This window comes from Canis aureus, chromosome X (assembly GCF_053574225.1).
Source record: "Canis aureus isolate CA01 chromosome X, VMU_Caureus_v.1.0, whole genome shotgun sequence".
NCBI lineage: Eukaryota > Metazoa > Chordata > Mammalia > Carnivora > Canidae > Canis > Canis aureus.
Genome location: NC_135649.1, coordinates 20253840 through 20276212, shown reverse-complemented (window position 1 = coordinate 20276212; position 22373 = coordinate 20253840). Strand labels below are relative to the sequence as shown.

Here is a 22373-nt window from a genome sequence, read left to right as displayed (position 1 = left end):
TGAGTGCATAAAGATTTATAACTGCTATACCTTCTTGCTGGATTGATCCCTTTATCATTATACCATGCCCATCTCTGTCTTTTATTACAATTTTTATTTTAAAGTCTATTTTATCTACCCCAAAGTGTAGTTATCTCAGTTTTCTTTTGGTTTCCATTTGCATGAAACATCTTTCTCTATCCCTTTACTTTCAGTCTGTGTGTCCCCTTCTATCTGAGGTAGGCTGCAGGTAGATGGATCTTGTTTTTTTTAATTCATTCAGCCACTTTGTCTTTTGATTACAGAATTTTGTCCATTTACATTTAAAGTAATTATAGATAAGGTATGTACTTATTACCAGTTTGTTGTTTACTGGCTCTTTTGTTGTTCCTCTCTGTTTCTTTCTTCTTCTCTTGCTCTCCTTCCTTGTAGTTGATGCCTTTCTTTAGTGTTATGTTTAGGTTCCATTATCTTTTGTATATCTACTATAGGTTTTTGCTTTGTCATTACCATTAAGCTTACATATATCAGTCTATATATGTATCAACATAGACCGATGGCAAGTTAAGTTTGAACACATTCTAAGATTTTACATTTTTTACTCCCCCATACACATGTGACACAATGATGTCACATTTTATATCTTTTATTTTGTGTATCCCTTAATTAATTATTGTAATTTAGTTATTTTTACTAGTTTTACTAGTTTTGTGTTTTAGCCTTCATCTAGCATTATAAATGATTACTACCTTTAATGCATATTTACCTTTGGCGGTTGGATTTTTATTTTTGTATGTTTTCTTATTACTAATTAGCACTTTTCAATGTAAAGAAATCTGTTTACATTTCTTGTATGGCTGGTTTAGTGGTGGTGAACTCCTTTAGTTTCTCTTGTCTCTCTCCTTTAATTGTGAATGATAGCCTTGCCAGGTAGAATATTGTTAGTTAGAAGTTTTTTGTTTTTGCTCCTTTGAATATATTATGCCATTTCTGGCCTGCAAAATTTCTGCTGAAAAATCAGCTGACATTCTTATGGGCTGGAGAGAGGAGGGTGTTCCTTGTATATAACAGGTTCTTTTTTTCTTGCTGCTTTTAAGATTCTCTCTTTAGCTTTAATTTTTGACATTTTAATTTGACACTTTATGGCTCTCTTATTTTGACTTCATCTTATTTGGAACTCTCTAGGCTTCCTTTATCTGGATGTCTGTTTCTTTTCCTAAGCTAGGGAAGTTTTCAGCCATTATTTCTTCAAATAAGTTGTATGTCCCTTTCTCTCTCTTTTCCTTCTGGGACCCCTATTATGTGAATATTTTTCTACTTGATGTTGTTCTTTCTATAGGTCTCTTAAGCTATCTTCATTTTTAGAAATTCTTTTTTCTTTTTGCTGCTCTGTTGGGTGGCTTCTCTCTCTCTCTCTCTCTCTCTCTCTCTCTCTCTCTCTCTCTCTTTCGTTTCTACTCTCTTAACTTCCAGGTCACTGAGCCTTTCTTCTACTTCATTTAGTCTGTTGTTGAGCCCCTCTAACATACTTTGAAGTTCAGTTATCATATTCCTTAGCTCCATGACTTCTGTTTGGTGCTTTCTTATATTTTCTGTCTCTCTGCTGAAGTTCTCTCTGTGGTCATTCATTCTTCTGAGATTGGTGAGCATCTTTATAACCATTTCTCTGAACTCTTTATTTAGTAAATTCCTTATCTCCCTTTTATTAAGTTTTTTTCTGCGGCTTTATCTTTTTTCATTTGGAGCATTCCCCTTGTTTCCTCATTTTGTCAGACATTCTGTGTTTGTCTTGTGTATTAGGTAAACCACCAATCTCTCCCAGTCTTGAAGGAGTGGTCATAGGAAAACAAAGAGTGTGTCTCATTCTGCTGTCTACAGCCCCCTGGAGGCAGTAGCCTGCCAGGAACTGTTTCTTCAATTGTTTCAGTTCTGTGGGGCATAGAAACATAAGCCCCCCTGGCCACCAGAGTCAGGTCTTCAAGGAGCATTCCCTATATGGGTTGCATGCACTTATTTGGTTTGGCTGGGTCACAGGGGAGCACATGGTTGTGGCAAGCTCACCCAACAGGTTTGATTGGGCAGGGTCATGTGGTACAATAGTCCAGGGCATGCAGCACTAGCAAGATAGAAGGAGAGTACAGATATGGCACCTTCAAGTGACCCCATCAGCAGAAAGAGTTCCAACACATCCCTGCGCCTTCAGCAGACACTTTACAATTAGCCAATAAATCTCCTTCACACACGGTCTAGGCGTTTTCAACCTGCTGCTTTTGCCATGGGTCCCAGGGCAAATGAGGCTGTAAGAGCCTGTTAAGTGCAGTCTCAGTTTCCTCCAGACCTTTGGGTCTCCTGACTATAAGCCATGTTGGTTTTCAAAGCCAGATGTTTTGGAGGCTTGTCTATCTAGTGCAGTTCCCAAGGGTTAGGGTTGCCAGATGTGGGGCTCAAACTCAGGGATATGCCCTATATTTGTGAGATTCCATCTATCTGTGGGTTGCCATGCCCACAGGGGTGGGTTTTTTGGCAAGACTATGTCTCTATCTCACCTTCTCATCTCAATCTGGCCTTTTTACCCTTTGCTGTGAAGGAGCTATTCAGCTTGTTTACAGGTCTTTTTCAAAGAATTTTTCTATATATAACTATAGATTTGGTGTGTCCATGGGAGAAAGTGAGTTCAGGGTTTTCCTATACTGCCATCTTAAACCACCCTCTCCCAAGATTTGATATATAAATTCAACACAATCCCTTCCAAAATCCCAGATGGCTTTTTTTCTTTCCCTGTAAATGTATAGGCTGATTCTAAAATTCACATGAAAATATAAAGGACCTAGAATATCCAAAACAACTTTGAAAAGGAAGAATGAAGTTGGACTCACACCATCTGATTTCAAGACTAATATAAACCTAGGGTGGTCAAGGCAATGTGGAATTGGTATAAGGATAAGTATATCCATTGACTGAGAATCTAGAGGTAAAAAAACAAAGAATCTAGAAGTAGATCCATATATATATATATATTCAGTCTAGAAGTATACTGTTTTTTGACAAACATACCAAAGTAGGCCAATGAGAAAGATATTCCTCTAGTGAAATGGTACTGGAATGAGTGGATATCCATATGCAAACAAAATTAAAATAAAAATCTAAAAAAACCTTTGATCTTGACCTTGCACCAAATAAAAAAATTTCACTTAAATTGAATAATTGTCTTAAATGTAATACCTAAATCTGTATAAAACATCTAGAGGAAAACACAAGTATAAACCTTTGCAACTTTGAGTTAGGCAAAGATTTCTTAGATATGATACCAAAAGCATAATCCAGAAGAGAAAAAACTGATAAACTGAATTTCATCAAATTACAAAGTTCTGCTATACACGTAAATGTTTCTACATTCCAGATTTTTAGCCACTAATGGGTTCATAATAATAATTTAGATAGCACATCAGTTTTGCCCCATGTTCCCATACTTTCATAGTACTGGAAACCATAGTGAGCCATGTTTAATAGGTTAGTTTTCTGAAAAACAAATATTTGGCCTGGAGACATTAGAAGATGCCTCTTTTTTTGTTTGTTATTATTTATTTTATTTTTTTATAAATTTATTTTTTATTGGTGTTCAATTTACCAACATACAGAGTAACACCCAGTGCTCATCCCGTCAAGTGCCCCCCTCAGTGCCCGTCACCTATTCACCCCCACCCCCCGCCCTCCTCCCCTAGAAGATGCCTCTTATTTAGCCTCTGTAATTCCCTCAGCTCAGAAAGAACTGGTTTGAGAACTAACAATATTGAGGTGAAAGATCAGATGTAGCATTGACGGATGGATAGACAGACAGATGGGAAGAGGAAGCGAAGGAGGGCAGAAGAAAGAGAGACAGAGACAGAGATTTATTACTTGTAGGCAAATATGGGAGTCCTGTTTAACATCACTCTTCCTGGCTTTCCTAGGTTTTCTTGAGCAGGAGAGCAGGAGTGGAATTCTAGCTAGTACCTGGGAACTGGACATAACTCAGCTATGCTAGAGCAATGCAAGTGACAGTTCTCAATCTTTTTTTTTTAAGATTTTATTCATTTATTTATGAGAGACACAGAGAGAGACGCAGAGACATAGGCAGAAGGAGAAGCAGGTTCCTCACAGGGAGCCTGACGTGGGACTCGATTCCCAGACCTAGGATCATGCCCTGAGTCGAAGGCAGATGCTCAACTGCTGAGCCACCCAGGCGTCCCTGAGAGTTCTCAATTTTGTATATTTCAGAGGTGAAAAGAGAGTTACCAAGGTCCACTGTTCTAGGGAGCGCTATGTTGACTCCATGGTTTTGTATGACAGGTAAGAAGGGAGAAAGATGGCTCCTGCTTTCCAAAGCTCCATTAACAGAATCAGTCTTCTTGATTAAGCTGTAGAACCATGGACAGTCAGGTATTTGGGGGGGCATCTATTATGTTAGTAAGTATACTCTTCATCTTAACCATCACAGAGATACATGCAGAACTGCTAGAAAATGTTTCATGGCTGAAGTATTTCTTCCTGGATTTACTACTAATTTCTTATCTAACCTAATCTGCAGGAATTATTTATGTGATGCTAGTGGTTTTGGGGCTTCTACTTTCCCATTTTCAGAGTTGGCAAAGCAGATAACCATGCAAGCTGTACCATCTAGAGCTCTCATTTGGTCAGAATCATATTGGCCAGGTCACCGTGTTCCCAGCTGCAATAGGTTGGCAGCTGAAGCAAGCATAATCACTAGGTGACATTATTAAGCACTTATCCTGTGCCAGATACTGGGAGATTCTTACTTAGATTATGGCATTTCATCATCACAATGGCCTAATGAGATTGGTACAAAGGTAATCAGCGGTGGAGCCAGGATTCAAATCCAGGTCTCTCTGATTCCAAAGCTGATGTCCTTTTGAATACACACAAAGCTACACGATTAATTTATTTCAAGCGATCTTTGAAAAGCCCTGTGCTGTAGCCATTAGCTCTAGGTTAAACCCCAAAGTATGTCCAGCCTGTGTGTTATTTACCCCTTGTTATTGGAAGTCTTTTTCAAATATCTTAGGCTACTTTCCTGCCTTATTAATGAATGCACTTTCTGGAATAGATTTGATTTTTTTGTTATGACCGAAAGTCTCACACTATCCCAGATGGAGAATATTGGAGGAAAAGGCAATTAAGCTACAAGTGAACTGATTCTCAGGTACAGTTGACTAAAAGCCACTTCTAGGAATGCATTCTTTTTTTGGGGGGGGGGTTAGGAATGCATTCTGACATCAGTTTATGCTTCTGTCATTTATCTTTTTCTACAAAGGAGTAACTACAGAGAAAGACAGAGATAGAGATTGCAGTCAGTTTAACAGTTCGGTTTGTCACAAGACTTTGTAATACTAGATTTAGTCTCATAGCTAAACTAAGGCACCGATGACATCATCAGCAGGTAAAACTACAGGAACTATTTGACAAGTTGAATACTTGGCCACCTGATTGTTATGTTCATATAGCACACAAACATTTTGAAGTGAATGTCCCCCCCACACACACACAGTTTCATACAGAGAGGCAAAACTGGGGGTTTTAGCAATAGTCACAGACTACTGTGAAATGCTTGGCTCTCAGTTAGAAGACATGACACACTCATGAGATCATGGTGTGCAGGATTCAGACTCCAGGGATACACATATAAACAGCTGAATCTGAACATATAACTGCACCATGCTGAGTCCATACAGAACAAGCAAGACTTCACTTCTTTTTAAAGGTGGAAAGTTTTTCATTTGGCTCCTGCCAACCAAAGCCAAAGGAGTGTTGGTGTGTTTAGTTTATTTATGAAGCTATGTGCTCCTAACTGCTCTCATCTAGAGACTGCTAAATAGATAAACAAGTCTGCTTATTATGAGACAATTCTGGCAAAGACAGGTTCGAGTCCATCTTCCTGTGGCATCTGCTACTAGGGTCAGCTCCAGGCAGATTTGTGAAGTGAGCAAGGTTGACTTGGTCCTCATATTCCCCTTCTGTACTCCTTTGACTCTATTTTAGCATTCCTCCCTCTCTGGCTTAATTACTTTAAGCCAACATTTATGGTACTTAATTCAACAATTATGGTATCATTTACCAGGCACTGTGCTTGGGTTCTCTGCCCTGGTCCTGTAATATTCATCGCCTTCACAAGTCTTTGAAAATAGAACTTACTTCTTATCATTCCATAGCCTAAGACTATGGAAAACATTTCAGGCTGAGGGGCTGCCTAGTTTCCATAGTAGTCTGCAACTGCCTGAAATCTAGTTTTTTAATTAATGCTTCTAAATGTTACACACACACACACCCTCAACCTTGGTTGACTGATTTGAGGGAGATCTATGAGTTCTCTTTATTGTTGTCTTGATGATGGGGCATTAAAGGTTCAAGATCCCTCAACAATAATGTTGAGAATGGGTGACTGTCCAAACATAACCAGAATGGTGTTAGTTTAGAGCAAAAGGAAAGTGTTTGAAAGTACACACTATTTCCTTTCATCATCACTACTGCTACATTTTTTAAAAAGTGGAATGATTCTAATTTCTCCCCAAAGAGAAATTACTTCCTCCGAAGTCTCCATTTTCACAGTGGCTGCCAGAGCTTACTCACATGTCATGGTATATGGAGAGAAGAGCACTCAGGTGGACATCCTGAGACCAGGCTCCAAGACTCCTTTGGTGTGATTAGCTGAAGTACCTTGCTATCTAGGAGAAGAATTGTAGAATAGATGATAGTAAAAAGAGCAGGTGGCAAATATTAGAAGACCAGGATTCTAGGCTGACCTCTGCTACTTGGGGAAAATGACTGACCCTTATTTTTTTTTTTAAGATTTTATTTATTTATTCATGACAGTCGAGAGAGAGAGAGTTAGAGACACAGGCAGAGGGAGAAGCAGGCCCCATGCAGGGAGCCTGATGTGGGACTCGATCCCGGGTCTCCAGGATCACACCCTGGGCTGCAGGCAATGCCAAACCACTGGGCCACAGGGGCTGCCCTGAATGACCCTTCTTGAGTCTCAGTGTCCTTATCTGTCCAGCAAAAGGGTTGGTCTCATGTAAAGTGTGTTCTGATACAAAATGAAAATTCATAACGGCTTCTTGTCATTGCCATGCATGCTCAGCTGTGACAGTTTAAGTGCTTGCTAGGAACAACCCAATGGGTTAGCAAATGCATTGATTCTGGCATGATGTGTTTCACAGAATAACATATTAACATTACCAAAGGGAACCAAATGTGTGGTTAAATGTAGTGGTCTGGCCTGACTAGTCATGGGTCAACCTCTATAAAACCTATGTTTCCTGATATCAGAGTTATGGCTCTGCACTGATTTTTCTTTCTGCTTTGTCAATTTGGCTCAATGTTGGCATAGAAGAAATTGCATGTATCTCCCTGAAAGTCACTGCCAAGGTAGTCTGGCTCTGCTGCTCAGATATATCCCATTCCATCTGCTCTTCCCTGAAACACAGGGCTGGCTACCCAGCTTCAGATCCAGGCAACAAAACAGCAAGCAGAAGTCACAGAACTTTCAAGCTGTAGGTTTTTTAAGCTACTCTGAATGCTTCACTGCATCTCTCTTGGCCCCCAATGGATTGGAGTCTCCCAAAAAGGGCAGAATTGGCCATTTGGTTTTAGTTTTGACCCAATTCACAGCTCCAACTTGTTCTTATCAATGTTAGGGGATTCTATCTTTGTGACTTCCTTTCCTTTTCCTCTTCTTACCTAGCCTTGCTACCTGAGGGGTAAGTGGGAAAATGAAAGGGTTCAGGGGTCTCTTCTCAGAAATCTTCATTGATATCCCCACATGACATCTTCTTCACCACAATCCTGGTGTTGGTTAGGGGTGACTATTGGGGCTCTAACAGAACCCAGTGACTGCTTCATTGTAAATACTATCTTGTCATCCTGTCTCCTCTCCTTCCCACAAGGAGACTGTGAAGTCCTTGAAGGCATGTATTATATCTTGTATTTGTCTGCACAACCCCAAGATTTAGCACAATGGCACAAAATAAACACTCAATGTATTTGAGTTATCATCTTAAAGTAATAAAAACCAAAAAAAAAAATAATTTACCAAAAATGTCCATTTGGAGACCTTGTGGAGGCACGTACTATCCTCTCCAATTTCCTCATGTATAAAACAGAAATAATAATAGTGCCTATTTCATAAGCTTCTGGTGTTGAGGATTAATGAGACAAAATTGTCAAGTGCTCAGTTGGCTGAGAGCATGCACTCTATATATAAACTTCCCAAAAATTGATGGGACCTAAGTCAGATCAATGGACCTGGCACACATATCCATGAAAAGGATAGTGGAGAATTTTTTAGTTTTCATTAATAACAAAAATAATGAAGAATAATGAGGAATTACCTTAATCTGTGAGTCACATACACAGCAACTAAAAGGCACCCAGCTCAGAATGTGCAAAGAGGGAGGCCATCATGGTGGCAGAAGCTTGGAATGTGTCCAAATACAGCAAGTGCTCTATAAGATCACGTTTATTTACTTAAGAATGTATTTATGTGGACCTCCTACTGTTCACAACCTGAGTATGGTATCAGGTATGCATTCTCTGTGTCATCTGAACTCAAATTTGACCAACGCTCCCTTTGTGGCTCACACTGAGATTCTTCACTCAAAAGGTAAGAGACTAGGTCCCTCTAAAGCCAAAAGAAACCAAACAGTGCCCCTTTCAAAGTGCAACAGCAACCACAAGCATCCTTCATGAAACATCAGGGTCTAATAAATGGAGATGGTGCCCTACAGCTGTCAGCATGATAGGTGTGTGCAAGGGGCCCAGGGGCGGCCTGCCATTTCTGCAAGCATGGGGCTAGAAGCAATTTTCCAGTGCCATATCTGCTAACTGAGAGTGCACACTGACAGTGAATCAGGACTCATTTGGAAACATTCATCTGCTGGGGACTGTGTGCATCAATTCCCTTCCTTCATAATTTATACAGCATTTTGATTGTGGTGTGTGGTGATAAATAACTGAAACGAGTTATAAGTGCTCAGAGATTTAGTCTTATGTCTTCAGCACAGCTTTTTATATTCTCTAAGATAGCCCACATTCAACTTTATATGCAAACCTGAAATGGGATTCAGGAGGAAAAGAAATGGGGGAAAAAGGCAGCCAACAGAACTTTCATTTTGGGAATTGACTATAAGATCATATTCAAAGTGCAGCATTTATGGTCCAACACTGAATACATAAAATATATGACCATTACAAATTCACCTCTCATTGCAAAACCATGTTCTTGTACTGACATATCTTATTGCTAGATTAGAGATTTTAGCATGATTAAGGCATCTTTCATCTTCTCCTAGATGCAGGCTGGGTACTCCTTCTGGGCTGTATTTCTACCTATCACAATGCCCTATGCCACTTAGAGACATGGCCTACAGAGAACCCAAGTCATTCACCAAAGGGATGAAGCTGCAGCCACTTCAAAGGGGAAGCATCTAATCAGAGGTATGTCATCTGCATGGGTTCGCATGCTCTGCTGAATCCAATCGGTGGGATCAGCCAATGCTATTTTCTGGAATTAACCCAAATAGTTAAATCTAACATCACAAATATTCAGCCAATACAAGCTTTGGCAATACCACAAAGACAGTTTCATGTAAGACATGTTACATGCTGGTTACTAGGAAAAGAATAAATGTATCACATAAATCAGTGATATGGTTACAATGTAAATGTACTTAAACCAGGACATTCATGGAATGACTTTCCAGATTTTTTGGCTCAACCCTCAACCTTAATGTAAGGGTCAAAGACAGATTTTCATGGGTTTTGCAACTCGTAAAATGATGAAGCAGTGCTGCTGCTTCTTTCTTTAATTTTTGAAACACATAGTCCAAATCTTGCATTGCTTTAGATCCTTGCCTTTCACATTCAGTCTGACTTTCCCATTCCTCTCCTCCCACATCTTCAGTCCTTCATATACCCCATATTCTTGACACATGCTTTACTCATTTAAATTCCCCAGTGACTAGCCCAGGGCAAGGCACGTGGAAGGCATTCCACAAATCTTCGTTGAATGAGTATGAATAAATGACAAAATGAGGACGGCACAAGGCTTGGTGACAGCTGTGTTAAATGCACAGGGACACTTTTCACTTACTTCCCACTCTTAGATGTGTTCCGTGCCTTTGTGGATGATGGAGAATTGGCACCTGGATTAGTGTTTGGAGAACCTCGTCTATCCTTACTATACCCACAGAAAGAATAGAAAAAAATATACAACAATGACCATAGAGACAAAAAGCAATTAGTCATTTCATTTAAATACTTCCAATCTCCCTCTCTCTCTCTCTGTCTCTCTCTCTTTCTCTCACTCTCTCCCTGCCTCTCTCTTTCTCCTGTCAAAATAGACCATGATTTTATCCAGTGGTGCCCTTCAAAGGTAAAGAGAGTGGGAACCACTGGTCAAGTTTAAAGAAAGCTATCCTTTTGGCATTCAAAGCTTGAGCTGGTGGATTCCATTAATGATAGCACCATAGCCCAGGCCCCAAGGGAGGTTCCTGTAAAAATATTGTGTAAAAATAACTAGTCTTTAACATAAAATCCTTTATTTTCAGTCTCTAGAGTGTATGTATTACAAGTTCAGTTCTGAAGCTGCTGACTTTTAGTGAAGTATGTGGATGCCAAATGACTTCTAAAAGTCTTTGGGAGATACTATCAGATGAATTAATAAATTCCACTCATAATGTTAACATGGAAAGGCCGTGAATTCAGATATTCTTTCAGGAAAAGCACCACCTGCTTCATGAGTAATTGAATTTAAATCTCCACCTTCAATAACTCCACAGCTTATGTCAAACCTTGGAAACAATTACGAAATAAATCACTAGGAAGTTCTGCTTAATCTCATCAGGTTAATAAACGCAGACAAATTAATCACTTGAAGGTAAACAAAAAGGAATAATTGATTGGAGTCTTCTTGATTACTTTATTCTATTTTCTTTATCAAACTATTTTTACCATTATCTTCAATTCAGCTGCTCTGCCTTGAAATTATTACTTCATCTTCAGATTTCCATGGAAACCAATTCAAAGGCTTTCTCTCCTAGATGATGTGTGGAATTATTTATCCTGATTTCATCAGAAAGATTTTTTTTGTTGTTACTCAGATCTACGTCAGCATAACCTTTTATGAAAAGTGAAGGTAAAAAAGAAAAATGCATATCTTGGCTTTCAATGAGGATAATAGAGCCTTCCAAAGGCACAGAATATTGTCTCAGAGAATGTCAAAGAGCTTTCCGGATACTTAAGAAGCTTTTAAGTGCCTCAGAAATAAGTACCTGTAAGTCACTGTATTTATATGTGGAGTGGCATGGGGGTCACAAAAGATATTCTGCCCTGTACTCATCAGCTTTAAATGGCGACGCAGATGTGACTGGAACAAGAGAGAATCATAGGTTCTGGGTGATTGCAAAGGTAATACAGAGGGTGTGGGCACAGACAAGGGCTAATCAGACAGTTAGCAAAAGCCCCAACAGGTAGGATTCCGTGTCTAGGAGGTCCAAAAAGCACTTCTTTGAGGTATAAGACACCAAGGTGAGCTCCAATCTTTCTGCTGGAGACGACAGACATTCTAGAAAGAGTGAGCACACATTCTATTCTGGAAGAGATATCAGAAGTCTGTCAAGACAAAGCGCTGGGGTTCTCGCACAGTGTGGGGACCATTTCCTTGTGCTGCTACGGACTTGCCATACTGTGGCTACATTCTGAGTGGGGCCTGCAGACTCCATTCTGAAGACTCCATCTATCCATTATGACTTGCTAGCAAAGAATTCCTTCCTTATCCACGCCTGGGACCATACCAGCTACCTTCCTCATCCAGAGCCAAGCTCAGAAACTAAGAGATAATACCAAACAATGGGGCAAAGATTGTAGCTCCAAAGAATTCAAGACTGTCTCCTTCAGCAGGTTGGGGCAGTCTGATGCAAAGGACACAATATGCTATGAATTGCAAAATTCAAGCCGGACCCAATTTTCCTCACTTCCACATCCTGGTCACTGGCCAATAAACGTTCCTCCACCTAGCCCCTCACTCAGAGAGGGTAGAGTGGAAAACTTCACTGGAAGCATTCTGAGACAAAGGCTCTTTTGATTTTGTAAGCTACCAGGCTCAGACTAGGTGGTCATTTAATGCTCCCAGAGTCACCAAGTTCAGGCATCTCTGTTCTTTTCAATGCAAGAACACCCATTCTGACTGCTAAATTCCCAGGTCTGTGCCTTGGGCACAAGAGTCCGTTATAATCTGCATGACAAGTGACCCCGTTAAAGCTCAATTCAGGGCACTGCAGGACATCAGGGAAAGCTGGCAGCTGGCAGAGGCAGCCTTCTTATTGTTAACTGCTGCTTTAGACAGGGGTGGTCTGGGAGCAGTTGTGCTTTAAAAGATAGGAATAAGGACCCCTCTGACCTACTGCCAAACCCTGTAAGTGCAGATCTGAAGAGAAGAAAAACAAAAACTTTATCAGAGAAAAATCACATACAGAAGGTATGGCACCATGATTGGGGGTAAAAGTAATCAAGCAACCCAAAATGTTTGTTCTGGCAAATAGCAGATCCATTTGCAGACATAAAGTGTATCCAAAAGTGGGGTAGGGACCAAGCGGAATTTGTGGCAGGCTTGATCCTAGGAGTTTCATTTTGTAGCTAGACTAAGAACTGTTGTAGAGAAAGGCTTGGTGGACATTGATGGAAAACAGTCATCCGTCCACCTCAAAGTTCCAGCCTCAGCAGCAAAGTCTGAACAAGACACTATATATAATTCTGAAACCTTGAGACCAAAGGACCCTGAGTTTTCTGGAAGTGCCCCATGATAGAGAAAGAGAAGATCCTGCAGCCACAGACTGTCTGGGAGCCTCAGAGATCTGGAAAAACACAGGTCAAGGACCAAAAGATTAAGATGCTGTCAAGAATACTGGCCACTGGATCATCTAGCAATCTCAGGGATTTGATAAATGGATGATAATTTGGGGCATATGAGATGGGAGGGGAACTGTATTGGCTCAGAGCTAGTTTCCAACCCACAGATCTGAAACAGATTCCTGTTGTCATTATTTTGACCACTTGTCAGATCTCTACTTTGATCTTCTCTTTGGGTTGCAATCTTAAAGGCTGTGGCCTGAAATCCCTGAGATTATAAATCCAGGCTTCCTCTACTCCTCCTGAGTAGCTATTCTCTTCTGAGATGATTCTTTCCTCCCTCCCTCACACCCAACCTCATCAAAGGCCTATGAAAACTATTCCAGGTGAGCTCCTGCTAGGAAAAGTTAATGAGTGCCAGGGCTCCTTCTGTCTGCCTGGCTGGCTGTCCGTCTCCATCTATCAAGTAAGCCACTTTCCACAGGCTCCACTGATGTCTCCAACACCAGAAACTTGGTGGAAAAAATCTGCAGTATTCTGCACATTGTATTCAGGTGGGGAAACTCCGACTAACCCAACTTTTCAGCATTTTCAAAGTGTTTCTGATTGAATAATTTGATGCTGAAATGGCATCCAGTGTTCTTAACACAAGATGACAATCAGATCCACTCCAATCCGGATTTTTCTCTTAGATCAGAGAGGTACTTGAGGGAGAAGAACCTAGCAGCTTTAAACACACTCAACTCACTTTCTTGATGGGCAGCATAAACTTCTGCATTTGCTATAGTACTTCGTAGGCTCTTTTTGGAATTAATTCATCTCAGACCCATGAAAACTAGTTGCGCTGCTCTACCTACAACAGCACTGAAATTTTAAAAATGGATTTTTCAGGGTTTTAGGAAATTGAATTTCAGAAGAGAGACTCAGGCTGTCATACTCATTGTCTATATATCTTTTATTTGGCCCTGAGCATGGTGCTTGTTTATATCTTATTGTTTATCTGTCTAGCCCGTAAGAGGGCATTCAGAAAATATTCGTTAAACAAATGAAAAGAGCTGCATTTGGGCTCTGTTCAATTATCAATGTCCCCCAATGACTGGTGGGAGATAGGAAGTGGTGACACACGTGTCACACATTTTCCATTCCTAGAGAAGAATGGACTGGGCAAACTGTATTCTAGTTGGATTCTGGTCTAGTTAAAATTGGCTTGTTGGTTGATCATCATGTGGATTACAAAGACAGGTAAGCTTGGAAAGGATTCTCCAGCAAGTGTGCTTGAGTAGTTGGCTAGTGCCCATGAATAACAAGAACCCTACTGCATTTGTATAGCTCTTCATATTTTCCAGTGTGTGTTCTCATAAGCGATAACTGAGATGAAACCCAAGCAATTGTTAAGGGGTTATTCCAAATCTATCTGGGGAAATGGTAGCTAACTGCCCCCTAGAGATGACTCTAGGTTCCTTAAAGCTCACATGATGAGGAAATGCACTTAAAATATATAGATTCTACCAGGGATAGAAACTCATCTGATCTGTTTCCCCAACAGGTGCTTGAGTTTCCCATACAACATATCCACCAAGTGGTCGTCTTTTCGAAAGGCTTTGAAATCATGATCGTTTCCCCATCATGATTGCTTCCCCAAGAAAACCTGCTTTCTTATTTTCGAAGAGGCTCAGATTTCTGAAGTATTTTTGCCCTTGTTCTGTTACTGAGCAAGACAGCTCTTTAAATATCGATTTCCTTTCATTAGAGTTGATGAGGCTTCTTTATCTCATTTTTCTATCTTGCTAGGTTATGTCCTGAGTAGTTTTCTTTCTTTGCTCCAAACTTTTTTCATTTTCCTCTACCTAAAGTGCCTCAATTATTGTTCATACCCCTTTAAGGGTCCTGCTCTTATTATCTATATTTCTGTTAATTATCAAACAAAGAAAGTTCAGTTTGCTAACCTGTGCTTTCAGTTAGCTTCCTTCCTTAGTTTTTCTTTGCTTAACTGTGGATAATGACAGGTTTTCAGGGAAGAGAACAGCTCATCTTTATTGCTAGGAAGTGCAGTGTTAACTGTGATCTCTCAGAGAATTTATTCAAAAATCTCAAGTTCTAATCCTGGCTGCCAGCAAAGCATATAAATTCTTGCTGTCTTAGGATTCTCATCTATAAAGCAAAGGGAATTAAACTGATGAGGTACCATTCACACATACGTTCACAATTACTTTGTAATTGCAGAGCTCATGGAAAAGATAGCCGGGACACTCACATTATCTTGCCCTCTCCCCTTCCATTAACTTTTCACTCTTTCAACTCCCCACAGGGCATTGGAGACTGGAGCAATATGCTTATTGATTACTGTTGCTATTTTGCTCTCTTCACCTCTTGGTGCATGCTTTTTCTGTCCAGTGAAGCCAGTCACAACCCTGAATGCCTCACTGGGATCAAGAAAGAACACAAATTGGTTCCTAAATTACATTATTTTTTCATTTAAACTGGCTATTCACCTATATCTTTCCCAAGAGCTTGGATCTGAGTTATAGACTATCAGAGCACTCTGGAACTGTGTCTTACAGCTATCACATTCACATCTAGTTCTGGTACTGCAAGGTTTGGGGTGATGGAGACCTGAAATATGATGGGAGCCTGGACCGGAATGGTAGTTTGGGGTGGAAAGAAGGAAATGAGGCACGGCATAGCAAAAGAAATGAGAGAACTCGGGGGCTGACTTCATCTGAAGAATGAAAATAAAGTCTACACAAAAGCTGCTGAGAAGGTGTGGAAGCTGAATGGCTGGGAAAACGAAGGTGCCAGTGAAAGACAGACTGGCTGGGAGGGAATCTGGATGAGAGAAGATGATTCAGTTTGGAGCATACTGAGTTGGGGTGTTGATGGACAGTGTCCAGCAGGCACTTAGAGAGACAGCAGGTCTTAAGAAGAAACACAGGGTCAGATGTATAGTCATTGCTCTGAAGTGGAAGTCAAAGATATGAGGATAGGCAGCAAGGCCTGATGGGACAGCACTCCATTGTGATTAACATGCAGATGTTTCTGGCATGGGGGGGGGAAGTGCAGTGGGGGTGGGCAGCCTATGCCACATCTGCTTATGTCCACCCCAGTTTATGGGAATTTAAAAGTGTGTTACAAAGTCTTGTATCCCAAGGTCCAAACAAAAGAGCCTGAGCCAGTTGACTTAGTTATGTAGAGTTCAATGCTAAGGTTAACGTGGGAAATGCAGACCTTGTCCCTTGTGTGGGCCAGTGACTCTCCTCATCCCATGGCCGTCACTTGCTTCTCCCCATTTTCTAGCCCAGTCAAATTGCTTACGGATGATAAGGTGAGCTGGGTGCCAAGAGGTGAGGTGGGTGACAACAGCTGACAACCCATTCCCATAACAAATACAGCTCACAAAGTACATTCTGTGCTGCTGGCAGATGAGCAAAACTGAGCTTGCAATCTTGGTTTCAAGGCACCTTGGTGGCTCAGGTGGTTAAGTGTCTGCCTTCTGCTCAGGTCATGATCCCGGGGTCCTGGGATCAAGTCCCCATGCATCAGGATCCCTGCTCAGCAGTGAATCTCCTTCTCCCTCTCCCTTCCCTCTCCCTGTGTTCTCTCTCTCTTAATCTCTCTCTCATAAATAAATAAAATCTTGGGATCCCTGGGTGGCACAGCGGTTTAGCACCTGCCTTTGGCCCAGGGCGCGATCCTGGAGACCCGGGATCGAGTCCCACGTTGGGCTCCCGGTGCATGGAGCCTGCTTCTCCCTCTGCCTATGTCTCTGCCTCTCTCTCTCTCTCTGTGTGTGACTATAATAAAATAAATAAAAAATAAAAAATAAATAAATAAAATCTTTTTAAAAAAAGAAACCTTGGTTTCACTTGGAGCTCACCTCTTTTCCTTTTGGCTCCCCTTTACCAAGGACTAATCAAATGTCAGGGACTGTACCTCTGATAACGCTAAAATCTATTTCTATTTTTCATCACGACGTCCTTTCCTGTGCTCGATCTCTGCACTGTGCCTCACTAACTGGCACCCTCAGTCACCTTCTCATAGCATCACAGTTGGTACAAGTATGGCCCAGCTAGTAACATCATCACAGCTGGGTGTAGGAACGGCCTGTCTGGGAACAAATCACAGACTTTGCCCTTAAAGAGCCAAAGTATCCCAGGCTTCCTAAGTTGAGTTCAGTTCATGAGGACAATATTTAGGGAACTATGACCATTACCTTTCCCAAACTGAGGCAAGCTTTCACCTTTAGCTCTGGGTCTGTAGCCATCCACCGAATCACATTTAACCTCTCTGAACCTCTGTTCCCTTGTCTGCCAGGCCCACTTTTCAAAGCCATCCTATGGTTTTGAAAACTATAAAACGTTACACAATTTATTTACTCAAAACACATTTACTATATGTGTATTTTCTATGTGCCCCTCATCATGCTGGGCCTTGAACAGACAATGACTGTGACAGGGTTCCTGTCCTTGAGTGGCCCAAAGCTAATATAATAGAGAAGGTGAGCATGTTAATAGGTATATGGCACAATGTGCCAAATCGGATGAAGCGTGAAAAAGTGCCAGGGAAATAAATCAAGGAGTAAAACTGCCTATGCCTGGGATAATTGAGGAAGGTAAAGGTAAAGCTGAGTTACCACAAGGACAATTATGATTTTCAGTATGTTTTTAAGATGCATAAATCAGAAAATAAACTCTGGGTTATAAAAACCTTCACAAAATAGAGTGAAATTATGCCTACCCTTACTTTGAAACATCAGAATCACCTGGAAAACTTGTGAAACGATGGCTACACCCCACCCCCAGAATTCCTGATTCAGTGGGTGTAGGCTAGAGCCTAAGAATGCACACTTCTAACAAGTCTCCAGATGATGGTGAGGTTGCTGGTCTATGGAGGACACTTTGGGAACCACTGCCTCACAGGAAGCGTGAGACAGCCACACTTAGTCACCACTAAGTGAGAGATAACAGTCAGCTGTATCCATTGTCCCTGCTTTCCAGACAACACAATTAGAAACTGCTGGAATGAAGTGCCCCCAGTCTAGTGCTCCTGAATCAGGAAAGCAGAGGACGCAAAGGGCTGCAGACATCCATCTCTGGAGAAGCTCCGCCTTTCTGAGGAAGTCGCAATTACTGAAAATACCACAGAGTGGAGCCCAATAGCAGGTGAGACAAACATTAGATCTGACAGCATTAATTGAGCTTGAAGTTCTATTTACTGAAAATGATCTGGCATAATTAAAAATTCACAACTAGAGCCTACTTGATGAATATTATACGTTAGAGAGTCCCCAGAGTAGGCCAGGAAAGTCTCAGTGAATTTTTTAGGAAAAGCCAAAGAAGCCAACTGCTATGGTAGGAATTCATACACAAATAAAAAAGGAAAGTCAGTGAGCTCATTTATTTGGAAGTGATATTCTTCTGCCTTTATACTGCAGAATGATATGAGCCAAGGCTATTGGTGAGGGGTGGGGCCAATCACTTATTCATTTCCTTTTCTCTTGTGAATAATCACTTTGTTTTTACTTCCTGCTAAATCTGTTCTTACAGATTTTCAAGAATGCCCACTCTGCCTGCACATTATATGTTAAATTACTTGAAGATACAAGCAAATTGTATTCATATCCATTCATGAAGTTTCCTATAACTTCTGTCATATAGAAGGTTATCAATACAGAGGCACCTGGGTGGCTCAGTCAAACATCAGACTCTTGATTTTGGCTCAGGTCATGATCTCAGTTGTGAGATCAAGCCCCACACTGGGCTCCGTGCTAGTGTGGAGCCTGCTTGGGATTCTCTCTCCCTCTCCTTCTGCTTCTTCTCCCCCCCATACACACTCTCTTTCACAGAAAATATTTTTTTTTTTTTTTTTTTTTTTTTTATTTTATTTTATTTTTTTTTTTTTTTTTCACAGAAAATATTTTTAAAAAAGAAGGTGTTCAATGCCTGTTGACCAACAACCATCCTGGTAAATCTGTCTTATGATATATGTTTGCTGAATTAAGTTAACACATATTAATTTAGAGGTTTACTAACAGATCAAATAACTTATGTCAGACGACACTGTATGACTAGAAACATGGCAGTCTATTGCAGTGCCATTTTTGAGCCTCAGTACCCACAGATATGAAACTCCAATAGGGTAAATGGAGTGGGATTCAGCAATTTTGGAGAATGGTGCTGCCTAATGAGTGGAGGGCAACTCTGAGGTTGTGCAAAAAGCATGGGTACCGGAATCAGGCAGAGCCAGGTCGTCGTCTCTCTAATGGCTAGAGGATCTTGGACAAGTTGGGTCATTGAGGCAGTGCTGGTCCTGCCTAACCAAGGCCTCAGATCTTAACACCGGGGCTTTGGGACTCCAATTCTCTTGCTACATGTTGGTGTTCAAAGGCAGGAACATTCAAAGATATTCTTGCTGCTGAACTTAGCATCTTAAGTGCTTTCTAAAGGAGTGGGTATATTCAAGATTTAAAAGTGTGGCTGTCTCCTTAGACAGCAAGTAGAAGGGCCATGGCAGCAATGGTTTTGATCATGCTTTCTGGGGCAGTAAAGAAAGAAAAGTTCTCTCAAATGAGCTCCAATGAGCTTCTCCTTAATAGTACTGAGCCTGTAAACCGAAGGTTCTTACACATTTCCTTTATATTTAGAAGGACATTTAAAAACTTGAAAATATTTTTATTTTTAAACTGCTCAAATATCACTCATTTGGATATTTGTTTGAGTGCATGCTATTTCTAAGTAGGGTTTCCTTTGCAAACATTATCCATTCTATGATGTGTAGAGACCATTAAATTTCTTTTCTGAATAAAATCCAATCACTTCTTTCTGTTGTGTTAAGATTTGGAAAGCTGAACATTATTTTACTGGGTATGTTTGTGGAAGATTAAAATTCTGATAATTCAGGGAAACAAAAAAATATATTGCTTGTATATCATCCACTAATCACTGTTAAATACTAGGGCTTATATGATTTATACCCATATCCTATTTTCAATGAATAGGAGTTTTTAGTAACAGTCCAGTCCAACCTAAGACACTTAGCTGAGGTTCTTTATTGAATGTACGCCACTCAGTCCCGGGAAAGACTCAGAAATAGGGAGTTAGAAGAGCACCTCAAGATAGTAAAGAAAGGTCCTAAGAAAGAAGGGATGTATCCAAGGGAAGTACCCCATGGATGTAACATGAAGTTAATGAGAGAACTTGGCTAGCACCTAGCAAACAGGGCCAGAGCCCCCACAGAGTACAGAACAAGACAGAAAGGCTTGGGGCCAAAAATGAAGTAACATGAATGAGTTGTGGCTTCATTTGCCAAAATAAATAGTACAAGAAAGATGGACAGCCTTTTTCTGTGGGAGGAGAGTATGAAAGAGATGATAGGTTCATTCTGGGTTATGTTTTGTGCGCTGTTGAGACCCCGAGGCTATGAATTTGTTTGACAGTTGGATATATGGATGTAGAGCTTAGCTGGATATATAGATATTTCCGCTGAAGAATGGTCTCTAGAGATCTGGGAATATTCAGAATGTTAATGGTGGTTGAAAACCTTAGAGAGGAAGAGATTACATAAGGAGAGTGTATAGAGTGGGAAGAGCAGAGCCTGGAAAGAAGATTAAGGACAAACTACAGTGAAGAAAGTGGGTTCCTGCAAGCCAAAGAGGAAACTGGATCTAGGGTGAGTGTTACACTCATAAGAGACTCATTTGCTGTTTATAAGACATTCGTGTATCATAGGTTTCCAACTGCTACACGTTGCTTTTCCTTAGTGTGCTTTTCTGATGAGTGCGGTATTTCATCAGTCATGCCATCCTTCATAATGCCAAGAGTATTTGATAGAGAATAAACCTTCTTGGTCACATGCAACCTGATTTCATCAAGTCCTAGAAACGATGATCTGCAGTATACTGAAGGAAGCATCATATACCAAACAAATCTGTAATTATAGGCTTTAGATATATTTTTTCAGTCCAGCCTTATTTATTGCAACAAAGATCAACAAAATAAGAAATTGTTTTAGTGCCTGAGCTAGATAAAGCAATTGTACTCAAGTTTATGCAAATATATCTCCCAAAGAAACAATTCATTAGAATTTCCCAAAGAAACATTTAGTCCACTTTTCATTGTTGTTCCTGTTGTTTGCTTCCTCTATTATATACACAATCAGAAATGGGACTGACTATTCTCCTCAGCCTCAAAACTTCAAGAAAATCTTGGCTCTGTAATAATCAGAATTTGGGTCAGCCATATGCCAAACCCAGTTGTTTTGCACTTGGGAAGGCTGAGGCTTTCTGAGAGTTACGCTCTCATCTCTGCCACTTTTTTGTCAGATAGTCTCTGTGTTTTGAATTAATTGCCCTCTGGTTCTCCCTAACCACTAAACTATCAACTTCCTATTTGACAAATTCTTTAAACCCATCTGAACTGGTGTCCATACATTGCTCTACAGCAAACAGTGAAATGACAGTGCGAGGTCTCACTGTCTGGGAGTACCTCTTGGCTTAGGCGAAATGGAGAAACCATTGAAGAACATAAGAAAGAGGGCAGAATCTTCCCATAGGATCTACTTCTAGCCATTGTGAAATCCTAAATGAAGTAAGGAATAAAGTACTTGTGGCAAATGTCTTCATCAGTGCCTGGGGGCAGAGCCTATGAATGGGAAGAGCCTGCTCTCTTCCTTATGCCCCTCAACCTTTGTAAGAAAATGGCTGCCTTCACTCTGTTATTTACACTGTCTATGAAGGGATACCATGAATGTTAGACCATATTAAACCATTTCCAGATTCGTCTCAATTAGGGATATATGGGTAAGGACACCCCACTGATGAGGTGTAAAGAATGACTCTATGTGAGATAAACAGATAACTTATGCTGGGAAGGGCTAGAACCTTCACTGGAGCTCGAGAATGTCAGTTCATCATCACACCCTTGGGAAGAAGACCAGTTCTTTTTCTATGGCTCATGGGAAGGCAATTCAGCTTTAAAGTTCCAGAAACTCAAAAGGGAGATGAAACCCCAGAGAGAAAGTGTGACCCTCTCACTCTCAAAAAGTTCTGTCATTGTTATTTTCTTTGACTTTCTCTTGGGAGCTTTGGCTCTACTCATCCCTTGCAGGCCTGGGTGGGAGTTTTGTTTAAATTAAGGGGAAGTGTCCTTTACATCCTTTTCCAGGATGTCAAAACTCAACCAGGCCTTGTTGAGGCACATTGTCCAACTGCCCATGGTTCTAGAGAAAGGTCATCCATGGCCTATGCCATACCATGGACTGCAGGGAGCCAACAGCTTGCAGGCCTGTGCTGTCACCCATCCAGTTTTGGTTTCTGGTCACAGTACAGACTCTTTGTTTTCTGGAAAACACCTCCTCTGGAACAGGCTGTCCCCTTCAAAAAATGAGCAGACAGAGCAAAGTCGATTTTTAATTCTGTCAAGTGATGGCCATAAACTGAAAGTCAAGTAAGGCACCAACTAAAACAATCCTAGCATGAGTAATTGCCACAGGTCAGCAGT

The 22373-nt window shown here is 40.8% G+C and overlaps 1 protein-coding gene across 4 annotated transcripts in view; it reads right to left on the bottom strand.

Moving 5' to 3' along the window:
- The window catches only part of HS6ST2 (heparan sulfate 6-O-sulfotransferase 2), a 293173-nt gene that overhangs the window by 37674 nt on the left and 233126 nt on the right, over positions 1-22373 (bottom strand). For 2 of the 4 annotated variants that reach the window (XM_077889419.1, XM_077889420.1), the window contains one exon: positions 10124-10210. The exons of the other annotated variants lie outside the window; for them this stretch is intronic. In XM_077889419.1, the coding sequence (XP_077745545.1) occupies positions 10124-10210 (87 nt within the window). The remainder of the gene's footprint in view (positions 1-10123; positions 10211-22373) is intronic. 4 annotated transcript variants of the gene reach the window in all.